Here is a 19,938-nt window from a genome sequence, read left to right as displayed (position 1 = left end):
CCCTCTATCCCCCCCACTCATGCCCTCACCCCCCTGTTGTCTGTGTCCATTGGTTAGGCCTATATGCTTGGTTGATCTCTCCCCTTTACCCCCACCTTCCCCTACCTTCTCTCTGAGGTTTGATGGTCTGATCGAAGATTCTCTGGATCTGTTTTTGTTCATTAGTTTATGTTGTTAATTATATTCCATAAATGAGTGAGATCATGTGGTATTTATCTTTCTCTGACTGGCTTGTTTCACTTAGCATAATGCTCTCCAGTTCCATCCATGCTGTTGGATTTTATGTCTTAAATTTAGTTTTTAAAAATTATCTTGCATTTATATATTTTTCTTTTATTAATTTTTTTCCTAGCACTAAAAGCAGCTGAGAATCTTGGTGTGAGCTATGTGAAAGGACACGAGCAATACCAGAACAAGCTGGAAGCTGACATTCGAAAGGTCAAGTCTTCTTACAGAGTAAGTAAAAAGGGGGGAACAAATGTTCATTTAGTTCTCTATATTTATGTACTGAGTCTCAGTTGTGGAAAAGTTCTTGTATTAGGCATAAGGCCTTCATAAAGATTAATATAGCATAGACTCTGCCTGAAGATACCTACAGTCTCCTGGGGGTGATTGACATGTAGTCAGATCATTCTAATACAGCAGGTTTTCTCAACTTTGGGACTGCCGATGTTTTGGGAATGCTAATTTCTTTGTTTCAGGGACTGTCCTGTGCATTGTAGGATGCCCAGTAGCATTTCTGTTTTCTACCCGCTAGATGTTTCCAAACACTGACATATGTACCCTGTGCATATAGAGTGATGAATGCTGTGATGATGGCTGTTTTTGGATGTGTGCTCCAGGAACTCCAGTAGCACAAATAACCACCCAGTTCAGAGTGGGGTGGTTTGGGAAGGCTTCCCAGAGGAGGTAGTGCTGAATTGCATCTTGATGGATACGATTAGATTTTTATTTTGGGAAGATGACTGCCATTAGCAGATGGACAGGCAAATGTCTGGTAGGAGGAAAACCAGTTAGGACCTTGGAAATGATGAGCAGAATTGAAAGGAGAGAAGACTGATTGAAGAGATATGAAGAAGGTAGAATCAAAAGATTTTAGTGACTCCTTGCAGGGAGAAGAGTTGTGAATGACACCCAGGTTTCTAGTTAGGACAATAAGGTAGAATCTAACGTGATGGGGCTTGTCACCTAACAGAAAAGAAAAATGCGCATTGTACACAGATGGGCAAACGGACAATAATCTTTTAGCTACTGTCTTCCCATCCGTAAAATGGAGTAATACCACTTGAAAGATTAAACAAGAAAAACCAGAGCTTCTGGGGGCGGGAAGAGAGGGACACTTTGTAAAGTTTACGATTGTCTAACCACGATACTGGACATCTGGAACTAATACAAATCAATATCGAATGTAAACTGTAATTGAAAAATAAAATGCAAAGTTCTTAAAAAAAATGCAACCGAACTAGAGCTCCTCATAGTGGTCCAGGTGCAATAAATGAAGTCAGTAAAGGCCTCTTCTTTAACCTCCCGGATCGAAAGTGACGGGCGCCAGCCCTGCGGGTCAGAGCGCCACATTGTCGTCCCCTGGGATCTTCGCTGCGTCCCCGGAGTCCTCGGGGCCACCCTCTCGGGCCGCGGAAACCTGTGCCGCCAGCATCCCGCACCCCAGCGTCCACCGCCCAGAGCTACCAACTCCCCACAACAGCAGGCGTCCAGGTGGGCGCCCTCCGCCCGCATAGGGCGGTGCTGCGGGGGCGGGACATTCGGGGGCGGGACTTGTGTCCGTCACTTCCGCTTCCTGTTAAGTGAAATCTCCCGCCACCGGGAAAAGCGGCTGTCAGCGTTAGCGTCTCCTCGCTTTCCGAGTGGTGGCAAGTAAGAGCAGCTCCCGTGGCCTTAGAACCGACGGCAGTCTGGTGTTCAGACTTGCAGGCGGAGACAGAAGGGAGAGCACTTTGCGGGCGATGGGAGCGGAGGGATTGATCTGGCTCTGGTGTCGGTTGTTTGGGGCTGAGACTCAGGCTCCCATGAGTCGAGTAGGGACAGCTTTGCCGGAGTGGGGGCGGGGGGAGGAGGATTTTTATAGGGAACGTGTGGATGCTCCCTAAAAGGAGTTCTGAAAGACTGGATTCAAAAACAGTTCTGTTTCCCGGGGTCATTAAGATAGGAAGGAAGTACTGTAATTGGATCCGGTCCAGTAAGTTTCTTACTAGTTAGAACCTACCGCGCTTTCCAAGGAGCTCAGGATCGCAGCCCTTAGGAAACCTCTTCTAAACCCGGGGCAGCGGAGTTCAGGTGCGCGGACTTCCAGTGAGCAGCACCAGCACCTGGCTCTCATGTTGCTGGAAGTTAGCATCACCACCTGCGTCTTCCCAACAGCCCGGCCCCCACCCTCAACCATTTACAAGGTGTATTGTAGAAAATGTGGAAAATACAGAAAGACATCGCCCAGGGATAGTCACTCTTAACCTTTGGTGTATGCCCTTGAACTTCGCTGCTTGTTTGTTTTTCTGTGCGTGTAGACGTATTATTATTTTTGTTTATGTTTTTGGTTGGTTGTTTTCAACTCCACTTTCCATCATTTCAGCCTTTTTAGGTGCTTCCTGATAAGGGTAACAAGATGGAATTTTCAAAGAGGAAGAGACTGAAGTTGGCAGGCGATCAGAGGAATGCTTACCCTCACAGCCTTCAGTTTTACCTGCAGCCACCTACTGAAAACATATCTCTGATAGAGTTTGAAAACTTTGCTTTTGATAGAGTTAAGTGTGAGTGATATTTGAATTAGAATTTACATATTCTTGAGGATCTCACTTATACTTTGTGAGAATGAGTGTGCTAATATATTTCCTTTATTAAGCAATTATTTAACAAATATTTATTGAGGGTTTGCTATTCGTTTATTTACTGGACAGTTCATATTTATTGAGTCCACTCTATTCCAGGTGGTAGGGATTTTGAGATGAATATTGTAGTTCTCATCTTTGATGAAATTGTATTTTAGTACATGGAAGCAGAGATGCAAAATAATAATCATAGTTTAGTATGTCAAGGGCTCTAGTAGTGGTGGTGGCTGAAGCTAGTGGAGATGGAGATAGCCAGAAGAGGAGCAGCAAAGGGGGGTGCAGGGGGGAGATTATTAGTTTGCTTTGGTATGCCATAAAAAGAGGTATCTGAGGGACATGGGTTTATTTTCAGGAGTTATTTGAGAAGTTTTTAATTCTTGAATTAAAAAAAAAGCCTCTCTTTGTATTGATGAAAGAAGAATTCATCTGAAAAAGGATTGAAAAGGGGCTGTAGGAATTTTTAAACAGGGTGTAGCATCTATTTAGAGAGTGTTTGGATGATTGGAGGGCCCTGCTTCTTCACTATTGTGTCTTCTCTGCTTCATCAGAAAGGAAGGGTTATCTTTCTGGTGAGTATATGCTGAGAAAATAGAAGTAGACCACTTAACAGGCAGTTCCACATGAGGGATACAAACAAGGGGTGCTTAGTCTTTTCTCCATACGGACACCCTTTTCCATTCCTCAACCACAGTGGCTCAGTACAGCAGTGGTTAACCATTCCTCTCTTCCTCCTGGTTGAGACCCTGGTATTAAATTTTGCTGTGGGGCCTTGATCTTTTCTACACATGAATGATGGTTAGCTTCTTATAAACATACTAGAGGCCTGGTGCACGAAATTTGTGCACAGGTAGGGTCCCTAGGCTTGGCCAGCGATCAAGGCCGATCTGTGGGGCAATCGGGGGACCCCCGCTGGCACCCGCCCAGCTGGCCTGGGGCCTGTGGGGAGGAGGCAGCTGTTGCATTGAGTGTCTGCCCCCTGGTGGTCAGTGTGTGTCATAGTGACCGGTCATTCCACAGGTTTTTCTGCTGTTCAGTTGATTTGCATCTTAGGCTTTTATTATATAGGATATAATTTATATTATGTACTTGCAGAAAATAACTTCTCAGGTGTCATCTTTTATAAACAAATAATTATTCAATTGCCATTCATAGATTTTATGTCTTGAATTTAGTTTTTAAAAATTATCTTGCATTTATATATTTTTCTTTTATTAATTTTTTTTTTCTAGTGCTAAAAGCAGTTGAAAATATTGGTGTGAGCCATGTGAAAGGACATGAGTCATACCAGAGCAGGCTGGAAGCTGAGATTCGAAAGCTCAAGTTTTCTTACAGAGTAAGTAAAAGGGGGAATAAATGTTCATTTAGTTCTATATATTCATGTACTGAGCCTCAGTTGTGGAAAAGGTCTTATATTAGGCATAAGGCCTTCATAAAGATTAATATAGCATAGACTCTGCCTGAAGATACCTACAGTCTCCTAGGGGTGATTGACATGTAGTGAGATCATTCTAATACAGCAGGTTTTCTCAACTTTGGGACTGCTGATGTTTTGGGGATGCTAATTTCTTTGTTTCAGGGACTGTCCTGTGCATTGTAGGATGCCCAGTAGCATTTCTGTTTTCTACCCGCTAGATGTTTCCAAACACTGCCATATGTACCTTGTGCATATAAGTGATGAATGCTGTGATGATGGCTGTTTTTGGATGTGTGCTCTAGGAACTCCAGTAGCACAAATAACCACCCAGTTCAGAGTGGGGTGGTTTGGGAAGGCTTCCCAGAGGAGGTAGTGCTGAATTGCATCTTGATGGATACGATTAGATTTTTATTTTGGGAAGATGACTGCCATTAGCAGATGGACAGGCAAATGTCTGGTAGGAGGAAAACCAGTAGGACTTTGGAAATGATGAGAGGAATTGAATGGAAAGAAGACTGATTGAAGAGATATGAAGAAGGTAGAATCAAAAGATTTTAGTGACTCCTTGCAGGGAGAAGAGTTGTGAATGACACCCAGGTTTCTAGTTAGGACAATAAGGTGGATAGTGGTGATATTTTGAGATGTGTATACAGGAGGAGAAGCAAGAGTTAGAAGGAAGATGTTGAGTTTAGTTCTAGACATGAGTTGAGGTGCCTGTGGAGATGTCTGGTGGACAGTTGAATATTCATAAAGGTCTGGATTTAGGAGACAGCTGGAGTAGGAGTATATATTTAAGATGAAGGTTGCGCCCTGACCGGTTTGGCTCAGTGGATAGAGCATCGGCCTATGGACTGAAGGGTCCCGGGTTCGATTCCAGTCAAGGGCATGTACCTTGGTTGCAGGCACATCTTCAGTAGGGGGTGTGCAGGAGGCAGCTGATCGATGTTTCTCTCTTATCGATGTTTCTAACTCTCTATCCCTTTCCCTTCCTCTCTGTAAAAAAATCAATAAAATATATTTTAAAAAAAAAAGATGAAGGTTGCAATCATCAGGAGTAGGTGAGAGCACTGGAGGAAAATATTTGAGTCAGAAGAGAAGGTGATGGAAGATAGGATGTGAGGAATACCAATAGTTAAGGTGAAGTAGAATTGGAGGAGCTTGGGAAGGAGTATGGGAAAGAGCTGTCTGAGAGGTAAGAGGTCAGTCAGGATGACAGTGTCATAGCAGCTAAGGAAGGTTGGGGTTACAATAATAAAGATAATGGTATTAATAGTAATATTATAGGAATGACTGCAGCAAGCATTTGTATTAATACTTACTGTGCCCCAGAATTTGTCCTAAGTGCATGATATATATTCACCCATGTAATCCACACAGCAGTCTTATGAGGTAGATACTATTATTATCCATATTTTATAATTGAGGATACTGAATTACAGATAAGGAAAATAACATGTCCAAACTCATGAGAGAGTAAATGGTGGAGCCAAGATTCAAAACAAGATTCAAACAGTTTCAGAAGCTTTGGATAGATCATGTAAGATGAGTTATACAGAATCCATTGATTTGTCAACTGGGTGAACGCTTCGTAGATTGAGGCAGAAGCCCGAATGATGACAGTGGCTGGATGAGGGAGGTTGAGAGGTGGAGATGGAATATGCATTCTTTTAAGATGTTCAGCTGAAAAGATGGGGGAAATAGAGCTGAATATGGAGGAAGTATAGGGACAAGTGAAGACACATACATGTATGTATATATACACATACATATATGACAGGAGATAGATAAACATTTATAAACGGAGCAGAAAGATTCTAGACGATAAAGAAGTGGAAGGAAATTTGAAGATGCTCTGAGAAAGCATTTGATACATCATGGTCCTTAGGAGGCAGGAACAGAGGGATTGCAAGGTTTAGGTGTATGGATTAGCATTTTTTAGGGGAATGGAGAGATGCTTGGTTCATGGAGAAGGAGGGGAAGGCAACACAGTGTGGACACAGAGGTTTGGAGCTGAAGAAGTCAGCCTGGTGGCCTTTATTTTCTCTAAAATAGGTGAAGTCGTCAGGTGAGAGAGAAGGGGGGAGGGTGGTGTGGTATGGAGTTTGGGCCAACTTGTGAAGACTGAAACAGCTTTTCTTTTAAAAAAATTTTTATTGTTGAGAGTATTTCAGATGTCCTATTTTTTCCCTCCGTTACCCCCCTCCACCCAGTTCCCACCCCACCCCAGGCCTTCACCACCCTATTGTTTGTGTCCATTGTCCATAGGTGATAAATATATGCATATCTTCTTAAGTTAATTCTCCCCCACCACCACCCCCCCTATTTCCAACCCCCCTTTCTCTCTCAGATTTGTCAGTGTGTTCCATGTTTCCATGCCTCTGGTTCTATTTTACTCATCAGTTTATTTTGTTCATTAGATTCCTTGTTCGATATTTTGATTTTTACATTCAATTGTTTATAGCTATGTATTTATTGCCATTTTATTGTTCATATTTTTTATCTCTTTTTTCTTCTTCTTCCTCTTCTTACAGAATACCCTTCAACATTTCATATAATACTGGTTGGGTGGTGATGAACTCGTTTAGCTTTTTCTTGTCTGTGAAGCTCTTTATCTGACCTTCAATTCCAAATGAGAGCTTTGCTGGGTAGAGTAATCTAGATTGTAGGTTATCACTGTGAATATTTCTTGCCACTTCCTTCTGGCCTGCAAAGTTTCTGTTGAGAAATCAGCTGACAGCCCTATGAGTGCTCCATTGTAGGTAACTAACTGCTTTTCTCTTGATGATTTTAAGATTCTCTCTCTGTCTTTAGGCCTTGGCATTTTAATTATAATGTGTCTTGGTGTGGACCTTTTTGGGTTCCTCTTGTTTGGGACTCTCTGTGCTTCCTGGATTTGTAAGTCTATTTCTTTCACCAGGTAGGGGAAGTTTTCTGTCATTATTTCTTCAAATAGGTTTTCAATATCTTGCTTTCTCTCTTCTTCTGGCACCCCCATGATGTGAATGTTGGTACATTTGAAATTGTTCCAGATGCTCCTTACACACTATCTTCATATTTTTGGGTTCTTTTTTCGTTTTGCTCTTCTAATTGGGTGTTTTTTGCTTCCTCATATTCTAAATTGCTGATTTGATTCTTGGCATCCTCTACTTGACTGTTGATTTCTTGTAAATTATTCTTTATTTCAGTTAGTGTATTCTTAATTTCTGACCGGTCCTTTTTCATGTCTTTGATGTTCTCATTAATTTCCTTGAAATTCTCACTAAGTACCTTGAAGCTCTTATCAAGGTCCTTGAGCATCTTTATAACCATTGTTTTGAACTTGGTATCTAGTAGTTTGCTTGCTTCCATTTCATTTAATTCTTTTTCTGGAAATTTCCTCTGTTCCTTCATTTATGACATGTTTCCCTGTCTCCACATTTTTGCTGCCTCCCTGTGTTTGTTTCCCTGTGCTATGTCTCCTGGAATTGGTAGAGTGGCCTTGTGTAGTAAGTGTCCTGTAGGGCCCAGTGGCTCAGCCTCTGCAGTCACCTGAGCTGGGCTCTTTAGGTGCACCCCTGGGTGGACTGTGTGCACTGTCCTTTTGTAGTTGAGCCTTGATTGCTGTTGGCACCATGGGGTGAACCCCCAGGCGAATTGAGTCTGAGGACCAGCTGTGACACAACAGAAGAGCTGAAACAGCTTTTCTAAGAAATGAGAACAGAGATGGCTGTGTCAGATCCCAGCTCTGCTGCTTAAAAGTTTTGTGACCTTGGACAAGTTATATAACTTCCCTGTGCCTCATTTTCCTTGTCTGTGTAATAGGGGTACACAGCAGAGTTTACCTTATAGGGATTTTTAAAGGATTAAATGGGTTGATAGATGAGAAATGCTTAAAATAGTGCCTGGTACCTCATAAGTGCACAAGACATGTTTGCTGTTACTATTTTGGACTTGGATAAAGTTTCCTTAGTGTTGGTAAAGGTCCAGCTGGGGTTAGAGGCTGTGAATTTTCAATATTCCAAATTCCCAGGTTTTAGCATTTTCAATAGACTGCAGAGTATAGCTGTAGATTAATTTAGAACCTAGATTTTGCCACAGTGTTGAAAAGCAAGAAGTTGAGGGTTGATGCAAGAAGTTGTTGAAGTGGTGAGTACCCTAGGTATAGGATGGATAACAAAGAAAGTTAGGAAAATAGCTGGGTTCAAACCCAGGGGATTTTGCTGAGATGAATTCAGTTATCAGTTTTACCTGGTTGCTAACTTATGAAAAATGATCATTATCCTGCAAAGCATATTATGAAGTTTGTGTTTATGAAACTTTTACTTTACATTAGCTTATGCTGACTCAGTATTACTTTACACCTCTTACTATTCTAATGCATTCATTTTATTCATGTACCATTATTTTTAAGGAAAACTTAGAAGATGAATATGACGCTCGAAGAAAAGATCACATTTCTCACTTTATTTTACGCCTTGCTTATTGCCAGTCGTGAGTACACGTTTATATTCTCACTGTCATATTTGATGTCTTGGATTATTCATTGGTACATGGAAAGTTAACAGGTATTGTACTGAACATAGGAAAACTCAGAACAACAGAAACCAGTGGTTCATGAGTTAAACGCTGTTGGAGCAGATTGTTGGAAACAAGTTATTTACTATGCAATATCCCCAGAAAATCCTACTGAAACATTTTGCCATTTGAAACACGTTTTACCTTTATGGGAAAGACTCTTCATTTGGGATTTAAAATTGAGGGAAATTTATGAGAAAGAGACTTTTGTTACTTTGTCTCCCCGCCCCCCCCCCCCCCCCCCCCGAAAAAAACCGGTAATATTTATAAGAAATAATGAATCAAGTACACACTTGAATTTGATACAAGTTTTTAGAAGTTGAGATGTATGGACCAGTGACCATAAGATTAAGATATTTTCCTCTGGTAGTTGGTTTCTATAAGTCAATAGTGCCACCCAGAGGGAAAGGAGTCAGTTGCCTTTTAAACTTTGTGGTGTTTTTTTTCCTTGTATTAATTCTGGCAAAAGAACATACTTATAAGTTTCTTTTCCTTTTCTTTTTACTAATAGGCTTATCAAATGAGAACATTAAGTTGTTTACTATCCCAAGATAATAACTAGAAATTATTGACCAGTTTTGGTCCTAGAGATTTTCTTTTGTGAAAAAGCATATATAGATTATGCAATTTATGCAGTAAGTGAATTGCTGACAGTGTGAAAACCACCTTCGTAAAAAACTAAATCATATTGTACATTCATTAGCATCATTGTGTAACAACAATAATGTGATTATGGATCCGTCTTGCAAATTAATATATAGTATTTGTGTGTTGGCTTTTGAAAAATTGAGTATACCGTGCATATTAAATTTTGTGAAATTATAAACAAAAAAGCTGTAAGCAAAGGTTACATTGTGAAATTTATCTGATCGTAATCTATTCAGAGGTAAAGTACGTTTATAAAATTTGGGTTTATTTGGCATGGATGAAATCACCTTAGACAGAAGTAATATCCTATATTCTAATGTAATTGACTATTTTGTGGTTACATTAGATGCAGCGAACTATTTTCTTTTATATTATTTGATAATAATGCAGCTAAGCTTAAAGTATTCTGTATTTAATTATTTTAATTGTATGTTCATTACGCCTCTTTCCCCACATTTAGCCCATCCCTGGAAATTCTCTTTATACTACAATAGAACACTTTTAACTTCTGTCTATTGTCATCTTGGTCATGTTTGAATACTGTTTCATAGAAACTTCTTGGATTTAATAATCAGTGGACTTCTAAACTACCCATTGGACTTATAATTTATACTTGTAATTTTCCTATCTCCATTTTAGTGAAGATCTTAGACGCTGGTTTATTCAACAAGAAATGGATCTTCTTCGATTTCGATTCAGTATTTTACCCAAGGACAAAATTCAAGATTTTTTAAAGGATAGTCATTTGCATTTTGAGGCTGTGAGTATATTTTTGTAGTCATTTCCAATTGTTTACACCGCTCATCCCTCCCTAAGTGCTAGTATTCATCCCACCTTAAGTGCTAGTATTGACGTGTGGAGTTTGTTCTCTTTATGTTTTCTCCCTAAGTACCTGACTGAGAGAATAGCTATTGGCTTTGCATGATGGTGAACCTTTTCCTTTCAGTGACTAGAAGAAAAAGGGCTCCTTCGTACCAGAGCCTCACATTTAGTTGCTTTGTTAAATATGTGATTAATGAAAGCACAGAAATGTTTAATGTATAAAAGTTCATCTTTAACCAGAATCTTCTAGGCCAAACATTTAAAGCTAATATATTAAAGAAAACAGAGAAGTGGTAGTACTTATATCCAATAAGGAAGTTTAGAGGGGTTAATACTTATTTTAAAAGTCAGTTGTTAGTAAAATCTCTGAGTAGTTTTAAATAATAATTTTGCAGACAAATCTGAATGACTTACATATAGTAATTATATAAGAAAGAAGTGTCTCTGCTGGTGGGAATGCAGACTGGTACAGCCACTGTGGAGAACAGTATGGAGTTTCCTCAAAAAACTAAAATGGAACTCCCATTTGACCCAGTGATGCCACTGCTAGGAATATATCCCAAGAAACTAGAAACACCAATCAGAAAGGATATATGCACCCTATGTTCACAGCAGCACAATTTACCATAGCTAAGATTTGGAATCAGCCTAAGTGCCCATCAGCAGATGAGTGGATTAAAAACCTGTGGCACATCTACACAGTGGAATACTACGCTGCTGTAAAAAAGAAGGAATTCTTATCATTTGCAACAGCATGGATGGAACTGGAGAGCATTATGCTAAGCGAAATAAGCCAGTCAGAAAGATAAATATCACATTATCTCACTCATTTGTGGAATTTAATGAACAACATAAACTGATGAACAAAAATAGATCCAGAGACAGAAACATCAATCAGACCGTCAAACCTCAGTGGGAAGGCAGGGGAGGGTAGGGGGAAGGGGGAGAGATCAACTAAAGGACTTGTATACATGCATATAAGCCTAACCCAGTGGTCGGCAAACTGCGGCTCGCGAGTCACATGCGGCTCTTTGGCCTCTTGAGTGTGGCCACGAAGTTTCAATCGCACTGTACGCGCACGCCTGCACGTGGTATTTTGTGGAAGAGCCACACTCAAGTGGCCACAGTTTGCCGACCACTGGCCTAACCAATGGACACAGACACCAGGGGGGGTGAGGGCAGGAGTGGGGGGTTAAGGGGGCAATGGGGGGATAAGGACACATATGTAATACCTTAACCAATAAAGAAAGAAAAAAGAGAAGTGTAGGCATTTCAGGGGGTTGGGGGAATGGGTGTAAAAGGTGAAAGGGACTAAGAAGTACAAATTGCCAGTTATAGAATAAGTCACAGGGATGTAATGTACAGCACAGGGCATACAGCCAATAATACCGTAATAACTGTTTATGGTGTCAGATGGTTACTGGAATTATCATGGTGACCACTTCATAAGGTGTGTAAATGTGTAATCACTATGTTGTACACCTGAAACTAATATAATATTATAAGTCAACTTTAATTAAAAATAAATTTTAAAAAGCAAAAAAAGCAAAAAAAAAAAAAAAAAAAAGAAAGAAGTGTCTGGGACATATTTAGCAGGGATACTACCCATTGTGGGTGGAAATAGAATATATGTCCTGTAGGTGGCTCTGTACTCCAATAATTCTGCTTTGGAAGACTTAGAACAATCTTCCAAAGATTGTGGTGGTAGTAGGACTGGTTGAGACTCTACTTGGGTGTTAGAATGGGTGACTTGAAGCTAAGATAAAGTAAAAAGACATTGTCCTATCTGAGAAGTGGAAGATGTAAGACTCAGTGTGGGTTATTGAGTTGGAAAAAAGAGATTGCATGAAGGGCAGTACACAAACATTTGGTAGACATTTAGTGTCTATTATGTGCTCAGGAGGCACTGTCACAGTTTATCTCACTTTCCGTAACAGCCCCAGGAGGTTTCTAAATTACATTTACCCAGGCACAGAAGAGTGTCAAGCCCAGGACCACCTCCCCCAAACCCCATGCATTTTCCACCCTGTATTTTTCTGCTCCTTTCATTGTCTGCCTCTCATTTCTTTATTTAGTTCATCTGTTTTAGATAGTCTGTCATCTTGAATGTATGATGATCCTTTACTACTCGTTTTTAAGATTGAGATGCTGAAAAGTAGATTGGAAGATTGGGCTTTATTGTACGCAGGCAACTGTATGAGACACTAATTTACTGGTGGTAAATATCTGAAGTGCCAGCATCACTGCTCTTGTGCTTTGGGACCGTTGTTAAGTAGAATAAGGGCTACTTGAGCACAAGCACTGCGATACAATAACAGTTGATCTGATAACCAAGACAGCTACTAAGCGACTAACGGTGGGTAGTGCATGCAACATGGATACATGGAGAAAGGGATAATTCACATCCTGGGTGGGATGGAGCAGGATGGTATGACATTTCATCATACTACTCAGAATGGCCCACAATTGAAAACTTATGAGTTGTTTATTTCTGGAATTTTCCATTTAATATATTTGGACAATAATTGACCGTGGCTAACTAAAAACCGTGGAAAGCAAAACTGGAAAAGGGGGGGACTACTGTACTTTTATCTAGTGTGTTGGTTGTCACGATGGTTTTTCATATTACTCTGGTTGCTAGCCTGCATGCTATAATTTTCTCTTTCTTCCTTTCTTTTTTTCTTTCTCTTGTGTTTCATTCTGCAGGTCATTTGAGATGCATTATATTAAACTTACATTAAAGTTAGGTATAGAGATATGGATAAAATTCAGAGATTGAGGAGAAAATATCCACATTCGTACGTCAACAGGGTCGGGGGTGTCCTATACAGTTTCTAAAAGGAACACTAATTTTGGCTTCTTGTGTGACTGTTTTGGTTTTTCTGGTTCAGAGATTCTCAATAGGGGGATAGGATACAGGTAGTCCTCTTCGGGGGTTTATCAGAACTAGAGGTATGCAGAGCGTGAAAAACATCATGCCTTTTGTTTTGCAGTAAACACTGAGAATGTAAAACTTGATCAAGTGTTTGTAGCTGGTGGGGTTTCATGGAAGTTAGAGAGTGAGAAATCATTGCGGGGGCCTGGCATAAAAATCATTTCTGTGATAGATTTAATCACTTTCCTGGGAGAAACCTTTTCTTTTCTTTTTTTTTTTTAAATATATTTTTTATTGTTGATAGTATTACAGATACCTCCCATTTTCTCCCTCTTTTCCTTCTCTGGAAGAAACCTTTTCCCCTCTTCCTCTGGTGCTCTCCCTTGGTGTCTGGTAATGAAGGAACTTGAATTCAGGTGCTGTTGATGGGCTTGGCTCCGTAGCTCTTCCCATTCCCCAACTTTCACCATTTCATTAATAGGAACACGCACATTTTCTTCACTTCGATTAGAATATTAGGATTGCATTTGAAAACTGTTGTGCTACAACAGGTGTCAGTGATGTTTTTAGATTCAGGACCCATATTTTAGACTCAGGACAAAACAAGGGTTAGGGAAAAGTTCTTAGCATTTGTCCCATAAGCTGGTCTCTGATGTGCATAGGCCCTGCTGCCTAAGTCTAGGGGGAAGGACACAGTGGGGAATGGAGGGCCATGGGGCCATCCTAGTCTCCATGTCACGGGAGCTGGGTTGCTGGCACACACATATTAGAGTGTACCTGGAATTCAAGTGTGTGTGCGCATTTCTCTGTCATTTCAGTTTCATTAAAACTGCAATGACTTTTATGTTGATCTACTTCTGTACAATAAATGTTTTTACGTTAGGAAATGCACTGGTATAACTAAATTGCATTGTGTTTGCTTTGATGGAGAAATATGTACAGGAAAAGGGAGAATTGATTTCTTTGTACAGTTTTTTTCCCCCCTCAAATTTTGTTTTTGTTCAGCTTGCCATGGCTGATATAATTTTGTTTGATAAAAATGTGGAGGAGGTGAATGGGGCCAGTTATCGGATCTTGGGGCACATGTGCTCTATTTCGGGCTCTGGCAGTTCTCTGAAACTTTGCCCTTTTTAGTCTATATGTGGGTTTCCAGTGGATAGTAGAATTTGAATCTTTATGCCATACAACGGAAAGCCTTAATATGAAGTATTCAAAAAGGAAGAAATGGTAGTTCTTGGTTTTGGACTTAGGTGTAAATAGCTTGCATTTTAAATCTGAAATTTTTAGGAAGGATTAGGAGTGAATAAATGTTGCTCTCTGTGGGGACCATTCCAGAGCTCTCCTTGCTGAGTTGATTGACTTGCCCTTGCGTCACATGACAGGCGGATGGGTAAGGTTAAACAGATCCTGTTAGCGCGTCTTCAGTTGACCAGTTAGGAAAAGGTCAGGCTTTGGCAGCTGTCAGCTTCCCAGACGAGAGGTCTCTGTGCTGTTGCAGTTCACATACTTGACGGCAGCTTATAATTTACCTCAATGTTTTCAAACCTTCTCAGGACAGTCAAAAAATGTTGTGTGTGTGTGTGTGTGTTTAATGGATTTGAAATACCGGTGGAGCTAATGGCAGGATGTTTTCGTTAGGATAGTAAGAATGGCAGGACAATGAAGGTGAGCATCCTAAAAGACGTGGAGAGGATTCTGTGTGTCACAGATGAAAACTCTGCTGCATATTAAAGAGAAGTACGTGCTCTTCAGTTGACAAATATGTTCAGGAACTAAGGGTTTTGAGTGAAGGCAAGTGCGGCTGGTAACCTTTAATCGCCCTGCTCAGTGAAAACAAGTATGTGCGAAACTCTGAATTACTCATTTTTGCTTAGTTTAAAATAGTTTTCCTTATCCTGAACCTGACATTTAAAATTTGTTTCTTGTCCCTTGTAGTTTGAAATCTTAATTTCTTCTGTCTCAGAAATTATTTCATGTCATTTTTGGCTGGTAACTTCTTTTCAGTGAACATGAATTAGTTTGTCTTTTGTAATTGAAAATGTCAGTTATATGAATTTATTAGGAACCTTTGGATGCCTTTTTCCAGTTAGCATTGGAACATTGATTTTACATTGATTTTAATAGTTTTACGTGTGTAGACTTTTAAAGTAGTTTTTGATGTTTACTGGTGTCATTATTTCTTAGATATTTGTAAGTTGACCTTCAGTTAGCAATGCCTTTCTGATAATTTTGGCCCTTATTGTACAGGTTTGGGCAAAAGTAGGTTTACAGGTGTTCGTATGGAAAAGAAAACAATAGTTAATAAATAGTAATACAAGAATAAACTCTGTGTTTTGAATACTCACAACTGTAAACTTGCTTTTGCCCCACCCTGTATTGTTTTCATGGTTAGTTGACCTAGTTTGGGTTGTAGCTCTTCTGAATGTGCGTGCATCATTGTGATCATGACTTAAAACGTGAAAATGCCGCCCTGGCCGGTGTGACTTAGTGAGTTGAGTGTCTTCCCATGCACCGAGAGGTAACTCCATTCCTGGTCAGGGCACTTGCCCCGGTTGCCGGCTCAGTCTCCAGTAGGGGATATGCAGGAGGAAGCCAATCGATGTTTCTCTCATCGATGTTTCTCTACCTCTCTCCTGCTCCTTCCCCTCTCTCTCTCTCAAACCAATAAAAACATATAAAAAAGTGAAAATGACATTCATCTGATATACATTACTCTCTTTATACCTATCCTCTGGGATATGTTTATATATTACAAGCCTGTTAATAAGCTGCAAAGTGATTTTAATGTGGTGCCTGCAAAATGAAATATGTGCACCTTTAATCTCTCCTTTTAATTTCAGGCAATAGGGGAGTCTGATGATATAGTTGGGACAGGACCCATAGATGTAAAAGTGTAATAAACTAGAGAACAAACATGTGGGATAAGCCTAGAAGCTTTTCATAGAACTTCAGACAAGCCATCGACTTTGACAAGAGTGGAAAGGGGGGTCTGGAAGGAGTGAAGTGGATGGTAAGACATACACTCTCAACACTCTTGGTGCAAATTTCAGACTTAAAAGGCACTGAGGAGGAAAGAATTAATAATCAGATGAAGGGTCAAGTTTATTTCTGGAGTGTAAATGTTCCAAGGATGTGAAGTAGTCCAGTTTGATTTGGATTGATTAACAGTTCTAAGCATGGTGCTCTCTGAGTGTTGAGTAAATGTTTGAATTAATTTCTGGAGAAAATAGTAGTCCTGTTGGCAGGAGCAGAAATGGCACCAGGTGTTAGTGGAGTCAGATCGGACCTTGGCTCAGCAATCTTGGTTCTTGAGTTCTGGCTAAGAAAGAATTCAGAACCCAGACTCAAACTATAAAAGAAAGTTTATTTAGAAAGTCACAGAGGTAGAAATGAGCAATAGAAGAAAGGGGCTCAGGAAACAAATTACAGAGGCAAAAGAAAGGCCCTTGGAGCTCAGGAGAGAGTGGGTAAAGGTAGGGTGCCTGCCGGAAAGGAAGAGAGGGACCAGAAAGGCATAGGCGTGCTTCTTGTCTTTCTCCCAAGAGGGGGAGTGTGGAACCTCTGTCCTAAGGGCTTTTTTTAAAAGAGGTAATATTTATTTATTTATTTATTTATTTATTTTTTATTGTTGACTCTATTACAGATGTCCCCCATTTTACCCGCCATGGCCTCCCTCCACCCCTGCCCTAGCCCCTCCTAGGCCTTCACCATATTAATGTTTTTGTCCATGGGCTCTGCATATATGCGTATATATTCTTTTGTCCTAAGTGCTTTTAAGGGTGGAGATTTCAGGGGAGGCCCCAGGGAAGGATCTCAATAGAATATTCATCAACCTTCCAGGTGTGTGTGTGTGTGTGTTTTTTTTTTTTTTTTAGGGCTGTGGTCTCAACTGATTGGTCAGTGCCAGGGTCAATTCAGCTGATTCTGATGCCAACCATAGCCTCACTTGTCTGGTTTTGTTGCCTTTTGGGGGCCTGTTATCCCTCGGGGTTAATGCCCAAGGGCTATTCTCAGGTCCCCTTGTTCGATCCCCCTCTAAGGGGGTCTGATCCCCATTACTAGGGACATGTCAGGGGAGGAAAGGTCAGGGGAGGGTGCGAACTGCATGACCAGGGATATGCCAGGGGAGGGAGAGTTACCCTGGGGGCGAGGTTCTTGTTTTCCTAGTTTTGCCAGTTGCTAGGCACCTGGGGCTTTCTGCCCTGGTGATCTTATGTACCTGGCCTTTTATCCTTGCTCTGCTCATGTGTATCTAACTGCCTATCACAGTCAGTTAAAAAGATTTGCCTCGTCTGGCTGGTGTGGCTCAGTGGTTGAGCGTTGACCCATGAAGCTGGAGTGCATGATTTGATTCCCCGCAGGGCACATGCCCAGATTATGGGCTGGGTCCTCAGTAGGGGGTGTGCAGGAGGCAGCTGATAGATGATTCTCTCTCATCATTGATGTTTCTCTCCCTCTCCCTTCCTCTCTCTGAAATGAATTAAAAAAAAGATTTTCTTCTATTCTGTTTTACAAGCACTAGGTAATCCTTAAGATGAGTATAGTAACATGGAATACTTATCCTTTCTCAGGGCTAGATATTGGGTGTATATATATATATATATATATATATATATATATATTTATTTTAGTAGCCCAGTGCATGAAATTCGTGCACATTGAAAGGGAATTAATTAGAGGAATGTAATTTGGACTCACTATCTAATATCAATAATATGTGAGCATGAGGCAGTCCGAGTTTCTGAAATTCAGTGACATGAATTTTAGCTATTACTTTGCCAAGTAAATGGAATTTACAGATATCATTTAAAAGAACATTCAGCTTCATATTAAAAACTCTGGCTACCAAGTCAGGTCTGTTTTCAACTTTTTCCAGCGTTGTAAATTGTTTGCAATATCTGCCCATTTGGGGTTGCATGTCATGGTTACGAATAAATCGGGCTTGCCATACTTCGTTACAATTGCCATAGCATCCTGATATCGCTGCTGCATATTTCTGGGACTAACCTCAGAAGATGATGGAAGTATTATCATTTTACCAATCGGCACATTGTCATTTTCAGATCTAGATTTGAGATAATCCATCAAACCACTATATTTTTTCAACTCTCAACTTAGATTGGTGTGCTTTGATGAAATTTATCTGATTGGCCTCCATTTTTGAATATGAATCCACGGTAAACTGTTGAGTTAATTTTCCTGCATTTAAAATAGGGTTAAACGTGTCCTGCAAGAGAGATGAAATCCATAATACTGCATTTGTGTGACTCATGTCCTTACATTTTGTCTAATATTATTGTCCATTACGCTGTTGTCTCTGAGTCTTAATGCAATATCTGTTCCCCAGCCTTTTTCACTATGTGGAAAAAGAATAGGATATGTCATTGCCTCTAATGTAGGAAACAGGATATTGATTTGTTTCATTTTAGTGGCATTTGGATTATTGGGATCTGGTTTACAATGAATGAGCAAGTCCCTTTCAAAAGGAGGTTCTTCTTCTTTGTTTCTGAATATGACAGCAACCTCGGTTACACGGGGAGAATTATATCTACTAGATCACTGTTATGATTCTATTTAATCGCCATTGTTACTTCTGTGGGAGCAATACCTTTTGCTGCTGCTTCGGATTGGGCTTCCTTTTCTACCTCATGTAGCATCTTGTACGATTTTGTTAATTCACTTATTTCATGCATGAGGTTGTTGATGTTGATCATGAGTCTTTCTGAGCAGCCCTGGTTTTCTGGCATTGCTAATCTTTTACTTATAGCTTCGGCTGTATCCAAAATATAGAGTTGAGCAAACTTCCGAGAAACACCATCCGAAGGATGTAAAGTTCCAGAATGGTGATAAACTTGTCTGTGTATTCTAAAACAGTATGGCCCATATCTTGATGGCGATGCAATATTTGCACCCATGGAAGCAAAAGCAAAAGAACTATTTATGGAACGAATCTTTTTCATGAAATGTTTACAGTCAGAATCTTCATTTGTCATTAATCTTTTTAAATATGTCGGGTAATCTGGAAAATGTATATCATTTGGACTGACTTTCCCTTTGCTACAACATTGAGTAAATTTCCCATCGAATGGTTTTTCATCAGAGAAATTTAGTGATAGGCAAAATTCACATCAAACAGTCATTCCACCACAACTATGTTCGAGGATTGCATCCTCATGTACTCCATTTTTGCTGAGAAGGCAGTTCCTACCAGTATTGGTAGTACTTGTTGATGACTGTTCTCTAGACATATTCTGTCGTCGCCACTGCCTTCTTTCAACTTCAAAGGCACGTTGGTCTTTAGACATCTTCTGTCGATGATGCCGGTGTTTTTCGGCATCAGAGCGACGTTTTTCTAATAGCTGGTGTTCAGATACATTCTGCTGCAGGTGCCACCTTCTTTCAAGATCAGAGGCACGCTGCTCTGCAGACATTTTCTGTCGATAACGCCGGCATCTTTTGGCTGCAGAGCTACGTTGTATCAACAGCTGTTCTTTAGACATAGTCCCACGTCTCTACTGTCATGGTCTGAGATGCAGGTGAATGAGAGTCCTTGCTGTCAGGCCGTAGAGCGGTCTGACCAAAGGCTGATTCTGGCTGATTCTGTGGGGGTGGGACTTCCTCCTCCCTGATGTCAGTTTTCACAGCTGTGATGAGGAAGCTGGGGTAACAGAGGGAGCCGCGCCCTCCAGGCTGCCCTCTCTCTCGCTCTGCTCTCTGTCCAGCGGTCTCCTGCTCTGCCAAGTCCTCCAAACCTCCCGCTCTCCGCCCACTCCTCTCCTGCT

At 40.6% G+C, this 19,938-nt stretch overlaps 1 protein-coding gene across 2 annotated transcripts in view; it reads left to right on the top strand.

Annotated features, from left to right (window-relative positions):
• The first annotated feature begins 368 nt into the window (after nucleotides 1–368).
• The window catches only part of PRIM2 (DNA primase subunit 2), a 282,668-nt gene continuing 263,098 nt past the window's right edge, over nucleotides 369–19,938 (top strand). The window contains exons 1-5 of one of the 2 annotated variants that reach the window (XM_070419340.1): nucleotides 369–456; nucleotides 2,588–2,765; nucleotides 4,073–4,176; nucleotides 8,648–8,727; nucleotides 10,099–10,219. In XM_070419340.1, coding sequence (XP_070275441.1) covers nucleotides 2,621–2,765; nucleotides 4,073–4,176; nucleotides 8,648–8,727; nucleotides 10,099–10,219 — 450 coding nt within the window. In that variant the 5' untranslated portion in view covers nucleotides 369–456; nucleotides 2,588–2,620. Of the gene's footprint in view, nucleotides 457–1,799; nucleotides 1,876–2,587; nucleotides 2,766–4,072; nucleotides 4,177–8,647; nucleotides 8,728–10,098; nucleotides 10,220–19,938 lie in introns of those variants that run through there. The other variant, XM_070419339.1, reaches the window with a different exon arrangement.

This window comes from Myotis yumanensis, unplaced genomic scaffold, assembly GCF_028538775.1.
Source record: "Myotis yumanensis isolate MYYU_CA2020_CCGP unplaced genomic scaffold, mMyoYum1.0.hap1 SCAF_6, whole genome shotgun sequence".
In the NCBI taxonomy this organism is placed as follows: Eukaryota; Metazoa; Chordata; class Mammalia; order Chiroptera; family Vespertilionidae; genus Myotis; species Myotis yumanensis.
Note: the sequence above shows the minus strand (reverse complement) of the source record. Positions and strands in the feature narration are given on the sequence as shown.